This window comes from Triturus cristatus, chromosome 3_2, assembly GCF_964204655.1.
Source record: "Triturus cristatus chromosome 3_2, aTriCri1.1, whole genome shotgun sequence".
In the NCBI taxonomy this organism is placed as follows: Eukaryota; Metazoa; Chordata; class Amphibia; order Caudata; family Salamandridae; genus Triturus; species Triturus cristatus.
Window position 1 is genome coordinate 111,957,202 of NC_140584.1, and position 18,673 is coordinate 111,975,874.

Genomic DNA, 18,673 nt, shown 5'->3' on the forward strand with positions numbered 1-18,673 from the left:
TGTCCCTCACCTGTTTCCGGGTAATTTTTAGGTCGAGTCTAGTGCAGCGTGCATGCGCTGCTCTAGGAGGTGACCTTTAGAAATCGGTCTGCACTTTTCAAGCACTCGTGCTTATGGTGGCATCCACCTTGCTGGAGCGAGCAACGGCGCGCAGGGGCCATCTGTTTGTAATTAACGTGGCCGCGTGCGCTTTTTTATATTTCTTTACTTTCCCTTCCACTGCCTGCCTCACCCTCTCTTGTCAACCGGTTCCTTTTAAACAACTTTGTGGCTTTTCGATCTATGCCAATTACTGTGCTACATATCTAGCAGCTGTTCTTACATTTTTTTTTTTTTTTAAATCGTGTTTTGTTAAAAGTATCTGCTAGCATGTTTTTTTGTATAAAACATGAAAACGGGGGCTGCTCTCTTCACACACCGTATAAACAAGTGCGCTCTCCTAGCACATGCTGCATCTCTTCTTAAGTTATAGGAAGGATGAAACTTAGTCAGCCCTACTTTAATTTGATCCTGGGGCTGCTGTGTTCGCACAGATTTCTGGGGCCATCTGTTTTTGTGGCTTGTTGATCTCTGCCAATAACTGTGCTACCTATCTATCAGCTGCACTAAAAATAATCTTATTTTGTCAAAAGTATCTGCTAGCATGTATTTTAGTATTCATTAAAACGGGCTGCTCTCTACACACACCATATAAACAAGCACACTCTCCTAGCACATGCTGCCCCTCTTCTCAAGTTATAGGAAGGATGAAACTTAGTCAGCTCTGCTTTCATTTGAACCTGTGGCTGCTGTGTGTGCACAGATTTCTGGGGCCATCTACAATAACACAAGTGCACAATACTGAAACCTATCAATCTATGGATATTCGCAATGAACTTCTAATGGACTGGTTTATGATCAATACAGATGTGGAAGACTTATCCGATGCACCTATGCCATATTTACCGCAGACACGTGAAGTAATATTTTGCATAGGCATTATTGCAAAAATATTAAGATATTGTAACAGAATATATTTATAAGACATGTATAAATGTACATCATAAATATTTTTTCCACTCAACTTACTTTAAAGCACTAAAGTCTTGCAATAAAATTTAAACTAACAAACATGTGTAGGTTATTCCTGGACAAACCATTGCCAATATCTTTGGTTACACACTTATAAGGTGCTAAAAAAAACAACACATATTAGCAATGCTCAAAAATAAAATTCAAACTACCAAGCTCTAATTGGGAGTTTTTATGTATGCTAAAAAATATTACTGCACATTGCTCAGAAGGTACATTTTGTATTTTTAGCCTTCAGGCTACTTTAGCATCAATACTGATTGCAATGCTGTTCCACATTTGCTTTTTAAGCAAAAAAGCTAGAACAAGATTTTTCAGTAGCACACAATTCATTACTTTGTAGTAGTGTTTAGAAGCATAGTTATGCTATAAAAACATTGCCATAGCCAATACTTCTCGCCTTTCAGAACATAGAAGTATTTAGTTATGCAGGACAATATCCTTGGTGCAACATCAACTGTTGCAATGCTAAACACTTACAAGGTCCCAAAGGCAAGACCAATTGGCTATTCAATGCTTCTTTACAGAGTCTCCTACGCGGCAGCCGCCCCCCCCCCCCCCTCTATTGCAGGAGACAGCGTGCTTCACAACTTGTTTGGCTATTCCCCCCCCGCTAATTTAAACCAGTTTTATATTTAAAGCTTCATATTTACATAAATGTAAACCATGTATTTTTAACTTAATGGTAATACAGCAGAAACAGTATTGAGTCTGGATGTTGGAGAGCTGAATATATCACTAAGCCAGTGAGGGTGATAATTTAGAAAGAGCGCTGCTAAACAGTTACTACCAAGATTGTATTTTTGGAGCACATACCTAATTAATGGGGGAAAAAACAACCAATATGCCTCTAATCAGATGGGCTGCTTTGGAGTTGGCACAGAAAGGTGTGTTAATCTAGGTAAAGTATCATTACAAAAGTTCCCCTTTTAAAACGGAATTAGGACAGAGGGTGATTGATATTATATTCAAAGTGACCCCAAAGAAGGGTCATTAGTTATGCGAGAACATGGGAGTCAAAGAAATGGTGTTTGGTATTGAGGCTGTGGATATAAGCAATTTGGGGCTTCTTTTTTTGAGTGGAATTTTTGGGTGCTGTTTGGGCAGGTGCGCGAAGTATGCATTTTCGTAGCACATTTATTTTATAATGTCTGTCTATATTTATTTAAAGAGTTTTATATAGCGTTGGCGAGACCCGGGGGTATCCATATGGTCTTCAAATTTAGAGATGCAAATAATACGATTGTTTAAGGATTTAAGGGAAGACATAACTAATTCCTCTTGTTTTCCGGCTTTGTGCCCAGAATACTGTTGCACCACTGCACCTCTGTTTTAAAAGAGAATATTGCTGAATACCTTTACCGCATGCTGTATTTTGCAGCTATGGCTATCTCACCAGACTAGCCTCTTCCGGAAGTGGTGCAACAGATCCTCTCCATTAGGAATATACACCAAGACTTGGTAGAGTCCCTTACCCCAATATTAAGTAGGATCCCCAAGAAATGCAAAAAGGGGATAACTGGGTTGAGCAATTCAGGTAATCCGTGGTATAATAAAGAATGCCGTGACAGGGAAAATAGGACTCATTTTGGCAGCTAAAGGTAAAAATGTGTTCTCCTTAAGGGACAAAAGGAATACATATAAGAGGTTACTAATCGAAGCAAAGAAAAAATTGGAATGACCATATTTGGACAGAGCTAATTACAGCGGCAAAAACCAAAGACCACCTAAGCTTTTGGTGTCTAATATCTAAAGGCAATAATAGGGGAAGGGGTCCTAAAGATCTTTTCTTGGATGCAAACACATGGGTAAACCATTTTTCCCGACTTTACTCAATAGCTGAATGCGATACAGAGTTCAGTTCACGAGAACATGTAATTACTGTTACCCCAGCCCCTTTACACTTTAGTTTGGAAGAAACTTTGGCACCATTGATGCAATCAAACCAGGGAAGGCACCAGGTCCAGACAAGATAGCAGGAGATCTGTGGAAACATGATACAGAGGTTTGGGGCCCTTATATTTATTTTATATGTAACTCAGTGGCTGCAGGTGCAGCTATACCGAAATCATGGAAAGGAACTGAGATCACAACTACTTTTAAAAAAGGTAACCGATATGACCCTTCGCATTGCCAACCGATTAGTTTAATAGATGTTTTACAGAAAATATATGCGTGTCAAATTTTAACCAAATTGAATGATTGGATTGAGGAAATAGTATTTTATCAAGGTACCAGGCTGGTTTAAAACTAAAACGAGCACTATTGACCAGGTTTTCAGATTTCTTTGTATGAACTGGAAATATACAATACTTAAGAAGGGTCATTTGTATATTGCCTTTGTGGACTTAAAGGTCGCCTTCAACCTCATCCCCAGAAATCTCCTTTGGGAATCCCTAAAAAAACAAGGGATACTGGGACAAATACTCGTGCAGAAAATAAGGTTGCATGAGGACAACTTAGCAAGGGTTAGATGGGGCCTAGGCGGGGAACTTACTGATCCTATTGGGGTGTGCAGGGGTGTAAGGCAGGGATGTGTGCTGGCCCGCACTTTGTTTTCATCATATGTACACAACATACCTGAATATTTGTTGGGCTGCGAACATGATTCTCCCAAACTGGGGGGTGTGCCAGTACCGGCTCTTCTATTTGCCGATGATACCATCTTAATTTCCCAAACACCAAAAGGTTGACAAAGATTATTAGACACCTTTGGGGTTTACTATAAGTCTAAAGGCCTGAAAATAAACTCTAATAAAACTAAATATATGGCAATTAATCCACACAAATCCTTTAAAAAGAACCTGTCAATAATTAGAGATTAGAATATGTATATAGTTTTAGCTAGTTAGGCATATCCTTGGATACCAAATGACTTGGAAATCGCAACTGGAGAATATCCATATCCCATTCCTATTGTTAAACATGAGAGTTCTATATCTAAAGTGGTTTCCCCTACCCTTGAGGTATATAAATATAGGGCACAATCAGCATGCCTATATGGGGCAGAATTATGGGGCTCTTCAAATAATACTCTCGTGGTGGAGGAGAATAAGATTTTTAGAAAGCTATTGTGCCTTCCGAAGCACACGCCGCTAATTCCCATAGTAATGGACCTTAACATATGCCGTATATCAGGCGAGTCTATGACCATTACTTTTTTGGGTTCACCTGTGGTCTACAGCAGAACTTGTTATACACAAATAAGGCCGCTCCCATCAGAATGACCTAAATGGTGCTCAGGCGTGTTGTGTATGTGAGTGTGGACATCTCACAAAAAGTTTAGGACTTTTTTGTGAGATGTCCACACTCACATACACATACACATGAGCACCATTTAGGTCATTCTGATGGGAGCGGCCTTATTTGTGCATAACATTTTGTTTTGGAGGCTGGCTGGCTCCTATTGCCCTATTGTGCCTCTAGTTCCCTTCCCCAGTAGAACCTGGGGCTAGTGTGGTTTCACTACAGCAGAACTTGTCCACTATAGAGAAGGACTAAAGGAAATTTTAAAGCTCAGAAATAATAAAGGATTAATATAGCTAAAACCGATCCATGGCTGGCTCTATAAATTAGGACTTAAACAATTTTGGGAATGTCCGGCTGAACTGATTATGGCTTAAAAAAAAAACTACTAAAGCTAACTTTTTGGGCCTATATTCAAGACAATCTGTCGCATAGCTCAGCATCAGGTACATTGACAATGCGGTTTCTTTCAATGAAACCAACCTGGAGTTTTGAGCTATTTTTAGATGATGTCCAGCCACAGTTGGCAAAATCTCTATCTTAAATTTTGATACAGGAAATTAGAGATAAATGCCAACCCGTCGAAATGGGCCCATAAAAATGATAATGAAAGTACTGAGTGTTGTGATCTATGTTCTATGGGCGTAAAAGAAAATGAATTACATTTACTATTCTTCTGCCCAGCTTACATAAAATACTGAAGGAAATGGATCAAACCCACCTGCCGTTTACTGGGCACAAGATCCTGTAATGAGGCAGAAAGAATATTGAGATCCGATACATCCCAACCAGTTGTCTTCAGCGTGAGCAGGTATTTATTTGGCGTGAGTTTAATAAGGAAAAGGGAAGGCATGACATTTTTGTGGAAACATATTAAGCACTTTTTGTCCTCCACTCGCACTTTAGGTTGGGCATATGGAACTTACGACTAACACTGTACTAATTTTGTACCATATCAAAGGAAAAGTATTAATTGCTTAGTGCACTTTGTATATATTATTCGGAGCAAGATCCAATGTAACCTCTTAATGTTTTATACTTTTTTTTATTTTTTATATATTATTTTAAATTGCTAAGAGAGATCTGTATTGGGTACACATTACCAATATTAATGCCAAGGTCTGCCGGTACATTTGAGATGTTTTTATTATATGTGTATGTATATCTTGTATGGTTTTTTTTAAACCGAAATAAAGATTATTGAAATTGAAGATGTTAATTCACAAGCTTGCAGGTTAGAGAAGACAAACCCCTCTATCACCTAAAATATGTGGCCACCTCTAATGGACCTATTGCTTTTCAGTTCTCCCCTTGTACGCTGAAATTGGACTTATCTATATGTCTGAGTTTGGTATAACCTTTCAAAAGTCTAACCCAGCATGAAACTCGAGGTATTAAATTCATTTGGAAAATGTGGGAAGCAAAACATTCGAGCTGTGCAAATAAAATGTCATAAACTATTAAATCATTGCTTACAATTACATGGAAATAAAAGGCCTATTTGCACATGTGCCGTTTGTGTTGAATAAAAGAAGATATTCTTTGCTTATTGGTGTGGTAGCGTTGAAGTCTTGAACACTTGCACCTACTGTTAACCTTCGTATTCAATGAGAACACTTTACTGTTTTTCAGTCTTAAACCGGTTTAGTTGGAACCCCTCAATTTACTTCTTGCTCAGCTTCATTATTTAATGGTGCCAGTGCGCAGAGAATAACCCTGGGCGTTTTCTCTGTTTCCGCTTGTTCATATAGCATAGCGTGTGCCTGTTAATTACTGGCATTTGGCAGGCACTGTTGGACGTTAATTTAGATTTTAAAATTGTCCCTTTTTTTAGACTGTTCGGCACAGTTCCTTAATATCTTTTTGAAAGGTTTTGCTCCTAATTATGCTAGTTTAACCACGCAGCAACGACCTCTCGGAAGATAATTGCTACTGACTGGAAGGGCGAAAAACCTTTTTCCCTGGACACATACGCTAATTTTCTACTATGTGATTAAGAACAAGTTTGGATATATGGTGGGGTGAAAAAAGGAATAAGGCATTTATAGGCCTTTGTGGATGGGACAGTGGTTGCTTTGAGATATACCATAAAAAAAATCCAAAGGCCCCTCACTTTCAGCCATATATTTAAATCGAATATTTCACCTATATCTCATATTTGCCGACTTTATTAACTTTTAGTAACTATTTGTTTATTGCTATTTAGTTATTTAATCCGACATTTACCGTTTTTTCATTTTTTTCCCCTTGTCTTTCACATGACTAAGTCAGTAGTGACAGAACTCGCATGTCGAGAACCACGGCTGTTGTATGAAAACATTTTTTGTGCATGTTAGACCTTGAAAACGTCTATTTGACAGTGTTTGGAAGTGCTGCATCTACATGAGCAAGACTTTGTAGAAATGTTTGCTGGATGCAGCCTGACTCTAAGAAGTGAAAACATGGAATCAAGATATTTGCAGATAGATTGCTGTTCCCGTTTTTAAACCTGTTTTACAGATTGTTGAGAAAACATGTAATTTCTCTGACACTATAGGCGTGAGAAGTATGATATACTATTTAAATCCCATCCCATTTTATCCCAATAACATATTATAAGAAAATCTCCCGTGGGTGTACTTCATAATTAGACGAATAGATCAATCTAAAAATTAAAGAAGAAAGCCCTGAAAACCTTACAGTTAAAACATAGTGCAGTGTTTGGTGTTTTTTTTTTTTTTTTTGCATTCCTGGACTTTGCCTGCAGTAACAGAACACAGGCGCACACAGGGTAGATGGGAGGCAATAGTGCTGGTGGCATTTACAGATAAAATGTTCTCAGCTTATATTTCTAATTAAGTGGTAATTTAGAGCTCTTTATGATTCTGTGACCACCTGACTTTAATTGTGGTTATTACCTCCGCTTTAGTTGTACGTCAGTGTCCTATCGCTAGGAGTGGAATGAGGGTGGTCTTTGCCAGTACTGTGAGAGATCAGCCACTGAAATTCCTGACAGTTATGGAAACTCTTCCTCTCCCCACCACCCCTTTGCTGATCTAAACCGTGTCTTTCGCCTTTACTGCTATGATAATGTGGTCCTGGAGCTGAAAATGGGGACTTCTGACTGCTGCTATTGTGTCTCAAACAGAGGAATACAAGGAAGCAGATACTGAAGGCTGTTGAGTTACCACTAGCATAGACTACACTGCAGGGGCCAGCTAAGGGCTGAGTAGCAGGCCTTGGCTCCCATCCTAGGGGAAGTTCCCAGTCTTCATAAGACCTAACTAGTACCACGCTGAATTAGCAAAACTCATAAGGTGTGCCTGGAATCAGATGGACAGCATGGTCGCAACTTGTAATTGAATCTGGGAATTTAAAGGGTCAGAGGAAACTGCAGAAAAGAATAATCCTTCAAAGTGCAGTGCTTGGAAAGCCAAAATAACAGGTCAGCAGAACTAAAAAAAAATCACACTAAGCCTTTAGGGCGAGAACTAGGGTGGTTACGGAGATGAGGGTTAAATGGCAGGACTAATTAAAGACCAGAGGTCCGTAATACCCCCTGGAAGTCCTCCATTTAAGAAATGTCTAATAAGGTCCTGGTATTTGAAGATAAGCTATAGACAGAGGATCAGCATGGAAAATGAGGGCAGCCTTTAAAAGTGCAAGAAAGTTAAATTAGCAGTGTCTGGATGGAGGCAGGAGAGTCCAGGTTTTCAGTTATGTATTACACACATCACTTTATTTCTGATACATAATAAAGTGTAGCATCTAGAAACCAGAGGGCATACTGAGAACATGCAGCCCCTAGGATGACCCCATTAAAGTTGGTTTAGAAGAGGTAAATGTGGACCTGGGGACTTTCATACTTGCTGTGGTTTCCCAAGTCGAGATGAATTTCCAGTTCTTCTGAACACAGCTGTCAGATGTACCACAAGGAACAAGAAGCTTGTAAGTAGTAGAGTGTTGGGCCTTTTTGAAACTTGTGGCAAGTGTTTGGAGGAGGGCGTTTGAGAGCTGTCAGATAAAGGAACTCGTGTACGCTGACTAATGATTGATATTCAGTGGTCTATACACTGGAACCATGGTTGACCATAGGCAGTTACAAAATTGGAGCACGTGTATTTAGGGACAGAAATGTAAGCCTTGTTGTACTACCTGTAGAAGTGAATATAGAATGTGAGGTTGAAGTGTACACAGGTGGAAACTGCAAAGTAGTTTGTTGCCAGAATTCAACAGAAGTGCTCAGGAGGCGTGGTCATGCTATTGAATAGCAGAGTTGCGTATACTACTGTCTTAATCAGGTTTTGCTGTTAAGAAAAGGTGGCATTTTTAAATAACTTCTCAGCGAGCTATTAGCCGCTTATGCAGTGTTTTTCTGTAATATATGGCAAATACACACCCAACAACGTGATGAATGGAATGCTTGAATTAATCTCAGCTATTGGCAGTCACTTGGACTGCATCCCAGTCCATCGTTTTGTGCCCACCATGCCACTTCAGTTTGGACCCAGCCATATGCAAATCAGTCTAGACCCTGCTCCTCATGGGAATAGCCCAGGCCGAACTGCCAGGTCAGGTCCTCCCTGAACCAGAACAAAAGCAACCCAGGGCTAGTTTCGCCCTAGTTAGGGCTCTTTGGCCAGGTATAGCTTGGTTTCAGTGGTACAATGAGCCCGGGACTCACCTCTGAATATGCCCAGGCTGTTTTTTCAGTGGCTAGATTCATAGCATGCAGTCTTCCCTCTTAACTTTGGCTGCAGCCAACCAATCAGTTTGGAGGGGAGTTTCACAACATTGAAAGTGTTTGTATAACTGTGGGATGATGGGTGAGGAGTTATGGTGAGAAGTAGGGATGAATGGATGATGGTTGTGGAGTTGGGTGAGAAGTAGTGATGATTGGTGAGAAGTAGGGATGATAGATAAAAAATAGGTATAAGAAGCAAGGATATGAAGTAGGGATGAGGAAAGAGGAATGAGGATGTCCTAAAATGGATGATAAACTGATCACTATATATTCAGCCTCTGTGCATTTGGTCACGCCTGTAAGCCAGCCTACCTATCTGGGGATCTCTGATTTCCAACCCATCATTGTTTTTCTGGTTTGCTATCAATCCAACAAAATCTACAAACCTTCACTTACCATTTGTGTTCTTCAACCTGGTCCCTGGCACCAGTAGAAAGGTTTCAGGCGTAAATAGATCTACTGCTACTGGATTGTGACATTAATTCCTTATTGCCTGTTTTCTCAAACTCCCACTACTTTACAGTTCTGGACCATATAATAGAAATCAGCCTTAACTCAATCTGATTTAGTGCAGCTGCTTGGTACGCTTTTCTAAATTAAATATAAGGTGCTGAGAGGTCTGCTGGGTATGGTTTAAAAAGATGAACTGCAGTAATTGTAAGCAATCATTCCTAGACATATGTTCCACAATTCCTGCCTTGCAATTACATTTATCATCTGATGGGATACTCCCAATATCGAACTGCGAGCACACTTGTCCAGGATGATGTTACCCTTGCTAATCCGGGCTGAACAGAGGCTGTCACTACTGTCCTCCAATGTAAGAATTAATTGCATTGATCTTTTATAGTGGCTGTACTTTATAAGGTGTTCAGAGTACCTTACCTGCTGACTAAGGCCTGGAACCAACTTTTTTTTTTAAAATCATCTGTTTATTACGTTTTACACAATTACAGTTTATAGCCATATATTTTCTGTCAATATTGCAAACATTTTTCGGTTGGTAAGTTCGATGGTGTAGAAGCAGATAAGAACAAGCATTTGCAATGCAATAGATCTCGCATTTACGCGAGTTTAAGCGAGTTTAAGCTATTGGCATTGTAAATGACAATGCCTTTTATTTCTGTTTTTATAACGAAAACAAACATAAAAGGCATTGTTATTTGCAATGCCAATAGCTCAAATTCTCGTAAATGCGAGACCTATTGCAATGCAAATGCTTGTTATGATTTGGCATATGTAGCAAACATGTTGAGCTGCCTGTGTGATATGAATAAGTGAAAACTATTGGAAACAATGTGCGTTTGGTGCCTTTTTTTGTCGACATAGTAGCCAGGCAAGAGGTTTGCCGAGACTTCTCCTGTTGATTCCAAGTTTCTGCACTCTGATGCGCCGCTATACCAGTGGCACTCCGTGTGACTTTGAATTGTGTGTTCAGTATGACGCCTTAAACGCACAGTGTGTCTGAGGAAAGCGGCAGTGCCCGCCTCTGCTGCGTTTGCCTGGAGATAGCTGTGCCTATTGCTTGCAAGCGGCGCGCACTGAAGCCCGCGTGCGGCATTTTTGGGAGTCTGGCAGCAAGCACTGCATATTTTCATGGCAACAGTGTGAATAAATGAAGGATCGCTGACTCACTCTGGGATTAGAAACTCCTTTTGCAGATAAGAGCAATGTTTTATGGTTTCCCACATAAGCAGCACGCACCAGTCAAGAGAACTTTTGGTTTTCCAGGACCTGCTTGCTACCCCCCTGTTACCGATTCCTGGCAGCTGACCTCGCAGAGAGCAGCTCAGCTTGACAGATTGCTGCACACTGCGGAGTAGCTGCTGTCAAGCACCAGCAAATCCCACGATTAACCTTCTAGACTCATCATTAATCTGTTTGCTTAGGGAGTGCTTTGGCTTGGACTGCGCACTGCCGTTTGGTTGCTGGCACTGTGTTCTGATTGGGCACTTCAGTGTGGACTCTGGATGTTTTAGCGCAGAGAGGCAGTTTGTTAATGAGCCTATAGTGCCGGGCTCGCCAACCATGCTCCTAAAGTGGAGTTGTGTGAAAATGTCATTCTGAAAGCGTAGATTCCGGATTCATTTAAACGGTTTGAGATTAGGGTTGTTTAAGAATTCACTAGTGCCCGGATTAACATATATTATGTTTAGTGGTAGAAGTGTTATGTTGTACGTTATGGGAATGTTCATAGAACACTTCTCTACCACTCGCAACTATGTGGGTACTCAAACATTTTGCAGACTTGCAAAATGTTAGTAAATACCCCAGCAATATTCACAGCCTGAAACATATGCCTAACTACTTATGCTAAAGACCAGGGTAAACGAGTCAACGTCAGAGGTGGATAAAGTTCTCATGCAAGTCGATGGAAGGAGATGACAGAGAACGGGTCTTAGTTGTCTAAAGGACCACACTCCCTTCAATAAAAAAATATAGTGCGTCCTGTAGACCGTCTCACGCCGAGAGTAAAGCATCCAGTCCCGGTGGGCGGGGCTAAAAGCGGACAGAGCGGCACTTCTGTCGTCCGCGTGCACATCTGGAATCCGTATTTATTCCAAAAGGCCCTTGCATGGCAAGAGTAGCACATGCGCGCTGCTAAAGCCAGGCGAGACCTAAAAACAAGAGAAAAGAATAGTACCATAGAGGAACATATATTGATCGTGCGCTTCTGCGCCGTACTAAGCAACACAATTCGAGAGGATATCTTACAAGGGTGAGGGTTCAGTCAACCAGGCATGGACCACATGTTATCTTCTAATAGCTAAACATGTATATGAAACATTTACTTAACAAAACGTATTAACAAGAGCATCTTTTGGCAAGAATAAGGCTATGTATATCTTCATTAGGTCACACTGATGGCAGGCAGCCACTATATACATCCTATATACTTCAATGAATTGCAGAGGTCCACTAACGGTCACTTAACGGGATCATTGATTTCCGTCCTTTGACGGGTCTTGGCTATGGATTACCTGGAACCTACTCTTATTGTATCTTGGCTCTCTTAACTCGGAGTCCATCTTCAGAAAAAACACACAAAACGTAGTTATTTGCCTTGAACTAATCCTCTTCTTGTCAGTTATTAGTGTTAGGACACTCTCTGGAGCATCTGTCTGAGCATCTGCCTGCTCTATAAATTCGTTTTCACTCATGAATTGTCCTTCTAGAGATGTCAACTATTTGACAAAGATCAGCATATGTAAGGAGCTTCCCAGTCTTATATAAATGTCCACTATTGGTTATTGCAGCTTTCAACTATTTCTCATCACATAGCCTCCTCAAATTAAAGTTAACCCTTCAAAAACATCATAAGGAGATATGACGTATAAGCCAACCCAGTGTTGGTGTATTTAAGACATTTCCTCTATCTCCCTATCTCTCTCATCACTCGTTTTTTTAGGATGGTGGAACATTAAAGGCAAGAAGCACACTCGTGGCATTCCCTAGAGCTGCATTAATCTCGCATGCTAATTGATAACATTAAGGGAGTAGTAGAGTCCTTCCTTTGTTAGACACATTTATACATTATCTGACATCTGAGGACCACCGCTTTATAATTTCTGGAAACCCAGGGACCCACAATAAGTCAATACTGTAAGCCGTGGAACCCAGCCTGAGCATTTTTGATAACTTGAACCGCAAAACAATACACAAAATACAGAAACAAGCATTCATCAAACAAATAAACAAGCAAATGATGAAATATTGTACTTCACAAATAGAAAAACATTTTAATTATGTGCGTTTCTAAATTGGAGGCGAGTTATCATCCATACTGTATTCTGTTTGATGTACTTACACTGCTCCCTCTAATCAATCTGAAAATACTAACTTAATTTTAGCATCTATTTTCAAATCCCTTCACATTTACAGAACGTTTTTAAACATTTCAATTGTGCATTTTACTCTTTATTTGTATCCACTTTATTAAACTGTAATTATTATTTAATCTTCTAAGGAGCCGCGAACCCCGTGATTAGGGTTTGTGGACCCCGGACCACAGGTTAGGAACCACTGTTCTAGGGCCTTTGCTTGTGCTTTCTAATACAGCCTCTTCTGCCTGTTGCAGACAGTCCTATACATAGTGGTGTCCCCAGTTTGGAGCGCCTTACTTTATTACGGGTATACAACCAAACCTAGCTGGAATAAACGTGCAAATAGAAGAAAATAACTAGTTTGTGTAGTTAGCTTTTCTTCTTACAAAGAGAATACTTGACATTTTGCTAACAACCTCCTCCATGGAGACCAAAGTGAATATTAACAATGCTGCTGTTGCTTAGCATCGTGTGACATGGATTGATTTTAAAAATAGACCTGTCGGTAGCACCGTGTGAATCTGTATTACTTTGTCACGATGTTACTGTGGTGTGCTTAAATGGATTAGAAAGCAGCATGCTTATGTTTACACATCGCTTCCTTGCCCCACCCCTTGTTCCCATCGAAGTCTTTTGCTCCTGGTAAGTGCTAACTGTTTGCTAAATATAATCTTTTTTTTTTTCCTTTTAGGTATACAAAACTGGGATATGCTGGAAACACAGAACCGCAGTTTATCATCCCATCATGTATGTATTTGATAAACCCCTTGATTGATATGTATTTATTTGAGCTTTGCAGTGCTGTATTATAATTTAGAACATTGACAACCGCTTGAGCAGTACTGGGCATTAAATATATTTTATATGACAGAACATTTCAGATCTCAAAAAGAATTATGTTGTGCATTGGTCTTAGAATGGTGGTACGACGCAGAGCATTAGAAATCACAGGAACACCAATTTATTCATTTATGTTTTTCTTTAAAACTTAATCCAACCCACATTGTAAAAAAAGAAACCCTTATTGCGCTTGCCATGGGTTTTTGATTTATGACTAATACACGGAGTCATTCTTCACTCTAAAGATCTTACTAAAGTGGATATTTTTTCATATAGAAATGCTAGACCAGCTTGTTTTTCCTAATTTTCAAAGTTGGACATCTAGTTTGCTGAGGGTCACGAAATAGTGGCAGAAGAAGCATGTTGTCAAATCAGAGCATATATATCGTATTTTTCATTATGGTCTTAAAATATCTGCTCAGTAAAAAGAGGCACTATTCAGAATTTGAATTAACGTGATTTAATAAGCAGCAATTGGAGCTGCACACTTGATTAAAAGGCTTAATAAATGCTCTCACCATCTTCGTTTTGTCAACGAGCATTTAGTCGAGAGAAGGCTAACTGATGTAAAAGGAAATTAACAATTAGATTCTGCCCACTAACCACTGTATTGCTGTACCAACTAACCATACATCCGAAAAAATAATTGCGGGATTGCTTGAAATTGGTCTGCAGTTTGTTTTAAAGTGAGATTTAAAATATTCTCTCCCCTTGTTTACTCTGTGAATGTACACTGCTTTTTTGTAGCAATTCGAGGAATCCTTATAATGGGTTGATACTATTCCAGGCTACATAACTTCTCAAGTTAAAAATGCTAAGCATGCATTATTTTTTCTTCACAGAGGGGATTTTCTGTGATTCAGGGGCCTGTTTTGTTCTAGACCACTGGCATGTCCTCTCAATTTATACTAATATATATATTTTATTTTTGTATTGATCCTCTCAAAGTATTAAATGTACACAGCTTGCTGCTATTAGTGATGCAAAGTAAAAGGAGTGTTACAAAAAGACAGATTTCAAAATAAGACCATTACTCCCTCCCTAGTTCAGTGCCAAGGCACACACTGTATAAACAAAGAGAAGGGTCAATTAAAGTCTTTGGTTGCTCCTCCGGTCACCAAATTTTCTTTAGCATCCATGTCTTTCACGTAAACGTGCATTTCCTGCACCCATGCACCACTCTATATCGGACTTCTTTGGATGTATACTAGGGAGGTCTACAGCTCCCAACTGACGTATACAGTAATTGTGTGCTTGTGGAAGTATCACCATTGTTCCACATAACAAATAAAAAAAAGTTATGCCTCATCACTTCTAGAAAGTTTCACTTCTTGTGATAGAACACACCAGGTCCCTTCCCAAAAAGTTTTTAACTGAACACATTCCCATAAGAATTGGGAAAAGGTTCCCACCGGTCCACATCCTCAAAGGTTCAGTTCCGAGTTTGTCCCACCAAATGTAGCCATTTTAATTCTTTAGTATATTGTTCTGTGGATAATCTTTCTTTGTACAAACCTGAACCCAGCTCTTATAGCTGCTTCCCAAGGTATTGAAGAGCTTCCTCTGAATCAGCCTTGTCTTCCTCAGATCTGTAGCCCATCCTACCCATGTCTTTCCTAATTTGTTAGTTATTTTGTTGATTAATGTTTTATAGATGCGTGCCGGTAGGTGGCTTCATTTTGTTCTGCGTGACGTCTGCGCCGGAGGGGACGTGCGCAGTCCAGAACTAGGCACTGTCCCAGTGCACTGATGTCAGTTCTTTTCTTTCTGAGCCAATTGGCTGATTCGGAGAAGGGCTACCCAAGTCACTTTTTGCCAGGCCTTTTTTTGACCATTTGTCAAATATTTTTTATATTACATCTAGGTGTGTGGGAGGTCTACTAGAAAGGCAAGTTCTAAACCATGCAGTGCCTGTCACCGACAAATGTCGGTGATGGACTTGCAGTTGTTTTGACTCCGGTGTCTTGAGCGAGACCAAGACACCAATACATGCAATGACTGCCGCGCCATGCACCCTAAGGCACTCGGAGTGTTTCTTAGGATCCTTTCCACCTGACGTTGATCAGCTCCGCAAAGTTTCATGTCTCTGTCGCAAGGAAAGTCCTGAGATCGTGCGCAAAGTTGTACTCGGGGATTGTTGTCCTACTTCAAGTAGTCAGGGTAGGTCTGGTAGAGTCCCACAAGTAGATGAAGTCGAAGAGGTCTTCGACTTCACAAGACAAATCTTCGGACGAGTCACAGGGCCCCACGGATTGTGGACAAGCCCCTATTGGGCTTTCACCTGCGGGTTCACGGGTGTCAGACGCTGACCAGGGGCAGAATCCCAATGAAGGAGCTAGCGATTTATTCATTTGAAGACCTTGTTTGGGTGATGACTGGGAAGGGTCTGTGGACCCTTATGGATATCAGACATTAGAAGATCCCATGGACAACCGGTATCAGTATCCGGCAGATGCCAGTTCATTGGACACCTCCCCAGGCACTGGCCGGGTCTCTTCCCCCTACCGTGGCTATGGAGGAGGGTATTTTATTCACTGTGGTGGAGCGGAGGATGTCTAAGTTCCTGGACCTTACACTACCCCCAGTGGCAGTCACGACAAACGTCTTAACTCAAGAGCTTCAGCCGGGAGTTGCTCCCCACTAACCATTACTCCCATTTAATTAAGCCCTCACCAAGGACCCTACCCCATAGAGCTTGGTGGTCCTTGCCACCACCTAAAAAATCAAACCTGGCGCATTCCCTACCACTCCTCTGAATAAGGAATCCAAAAGGCTGTCTACCTTCAGGAAGAGGATGTTTTCTTCGGCCAGGTTAGCACTGTGGTTGGTGAACACAGTGTGCCTCTTGGGCCATACTCTCAAGCAATTACTGACTGGAGGGATGCAGCCAAGTTCACCAGAAGATGTGGGATGGACACGGCAGACTTGTTGGGCAGGTCAATTTAATCAATGGCCATTTGGCCCCGTACCTGGTTGAGAACCACTGGCTTTTCGGGGGATATCCAAGCTTCGCTCATTGACATGCCCTTTGATGGCTCTCGTTTGTTCGTAGAGAAGGTGGACTCTGCACTGGAGTGCTTTAAGAACAGCAGGGCTATGCCCAGGTCCTTGGGCCTTTCCTTGACCCCATTCCAACCACAGTCCACTTTCCGCCCCTTCTGTGGCCACCGAAGTCTTTCAGTCTAGTCCCTATACACCCAGCCCCCATGGCCAGCAAATAGAACAATCTTTTCATGGCCGAGTACTTGGTTCCCACAGATTACGTGGGACTGGTAGACTAAAGTCTGGCCAGCCACAACTCCTCACCTGCACAATTTGAGGTCAATAATATCCAACTGCTGTTATTTGCAGGTCATCCAAACCAGCTACTTCCTCCCCATTGTAAAACCTCCTCGCCCCAAGCCACGACGAGCTGATGGAGGACCACCTCTCCTCAGTCAGGAAGTGTTGGCTCTGTTGGCCAAAGGAGCTATAGAGAAGGTGCTGGTATCAGAAGCATGCCGTGGTTGCTATTCCTGCTACTTTTTGGTGCCCAAGAAGGACAGAAGCCTTTGTCTTATTCCAGACCTGGGCCTCTCAATCTGTTCCTGAAAATGGAGAAATTCAGGATGCTCACCCAAGTCCTGTGAGCCATGGACCCAGGAGACTGGATGGAATCACAGGAATTGCAGGATGCATCTTTTCACATCTCTGTCCTGCCTGCCCACATGCTTTGCCTGGGGGTCACGATCAGCCAAGGACACTTAGTTTGCCCTTTGGCTTTACCACCGCCCCTCAGGTGTTAACGAAAGTGATGGAGGACGTTGGGGTTTCCAGCCTTCCCCTACCACCACAACGACTGACTGTTGAAGGCCTGCTCGCCACAGGCAATAGTCTCCCACCTCTAGACTATGGCAAACCTTCTGCATTCGCTGGGGTTCACTATCCTTGTGCCAAAGTCACACCTAACTCCTTTTCAGACTCTTGCTTTCATTGGAACTGTTCTGGATATGCTGCAGTTTTGGGCTTATCCTCCCGAGCGGTGAAGCCAAGATATTCAGGATATGAACAGGAAACTAGCATCCTGGGACTGATTTTGGAGTATCACCCCTCATCAGCCAGGCTATTTTGAATCCAGTTGCTCTTGGAAATTCTTCATTTCCTGAAGGATACTTCTAAAGATAGTTTCCTCACCTGAGAACATGTCCCATATGCCAGACTGGATTCAGAGATTTTTCTTTATAGTACTGCCTCGGCGGCAAGATTGGCACTAGGTGCCCCCCGTGTTGGCTCCATACTACCCCAGAAGTGACTGAAACGAGCTGCATATAAGCAACATTCCTGTACGCTGATGTCCGTTTCTTTCTTTCTGCAGTTTTCAGTGTGTATCGGGAGCTCTGCTCCAGAATTCATAAGTTTTCCAACAACTTGCAAAATTCAGTGTGCAAGATACCATGGATCTCTGAAAATGACTAGATTTAAGTCATGCCGTAACAGCATATGCAAGTCATGGATCATCATGAGTCGTGTCTCTGGTGCCTGGGCTCCTAAGTCAGGTGAAAAATGCAATCGTCTGCATCCGTAGATAATTTAAGACTGGGAGTCGATGTTGTACGTTGCTGAGCACAAAAAGGTCAATCTTCATGTTGGTCCCGCTCCTGTTCCAAGTCATAGGCCCAGATTCTGTCCCGATCTAAATGTTGCTCCCATTACTATTCCACACTTCCCCTTTATGTTTTTGACCCCATCCTGCCATTCCGACTGGAATGAACAAGGCCGTCAAGATCCAAGTATCACTCCCAACAAGTTGCACATTACTGACCCGGTCCTTCGGCTCGTCCTGGAGCACTTGGGTTTCCTGGGCGTTGTTGACATTGCACCAGATTGAGGTATTCAAAGAGGCCATGCTGCATATATTCAGTGTGCCTCTGGTTCCCTCTGACTGCTGTTTTGCCCCTGTGCCACTGATGGGCCTCTAGTTTGCGTACCA

The 18,673-nt window shown here is 41.5% G+C and overlaps 1 protein-coding gene across 1 annotated transcript in view; it reads left to right on the plus strand.

Moving 5' to 3' along the window:
• ACTR3 (actin related protein 3) overlaps positions 1 to 18,673 on the plus strand; it is a 294,857-nt gene that overhangs the window by 58,730 nt on the left and 217,454 nt on the right. Inside the window, exon 2 of the mRNA XM_085647336.1 lies at positions 13,556 to 13,611. Coding sequence (XP_085503462.1) covers positions 13,556 to 13,611 — 56 coding nt within the window. The remainder of the gene's footprint in view (positions 1 to 13,555; positions 13,612 to 18,673) is intronic.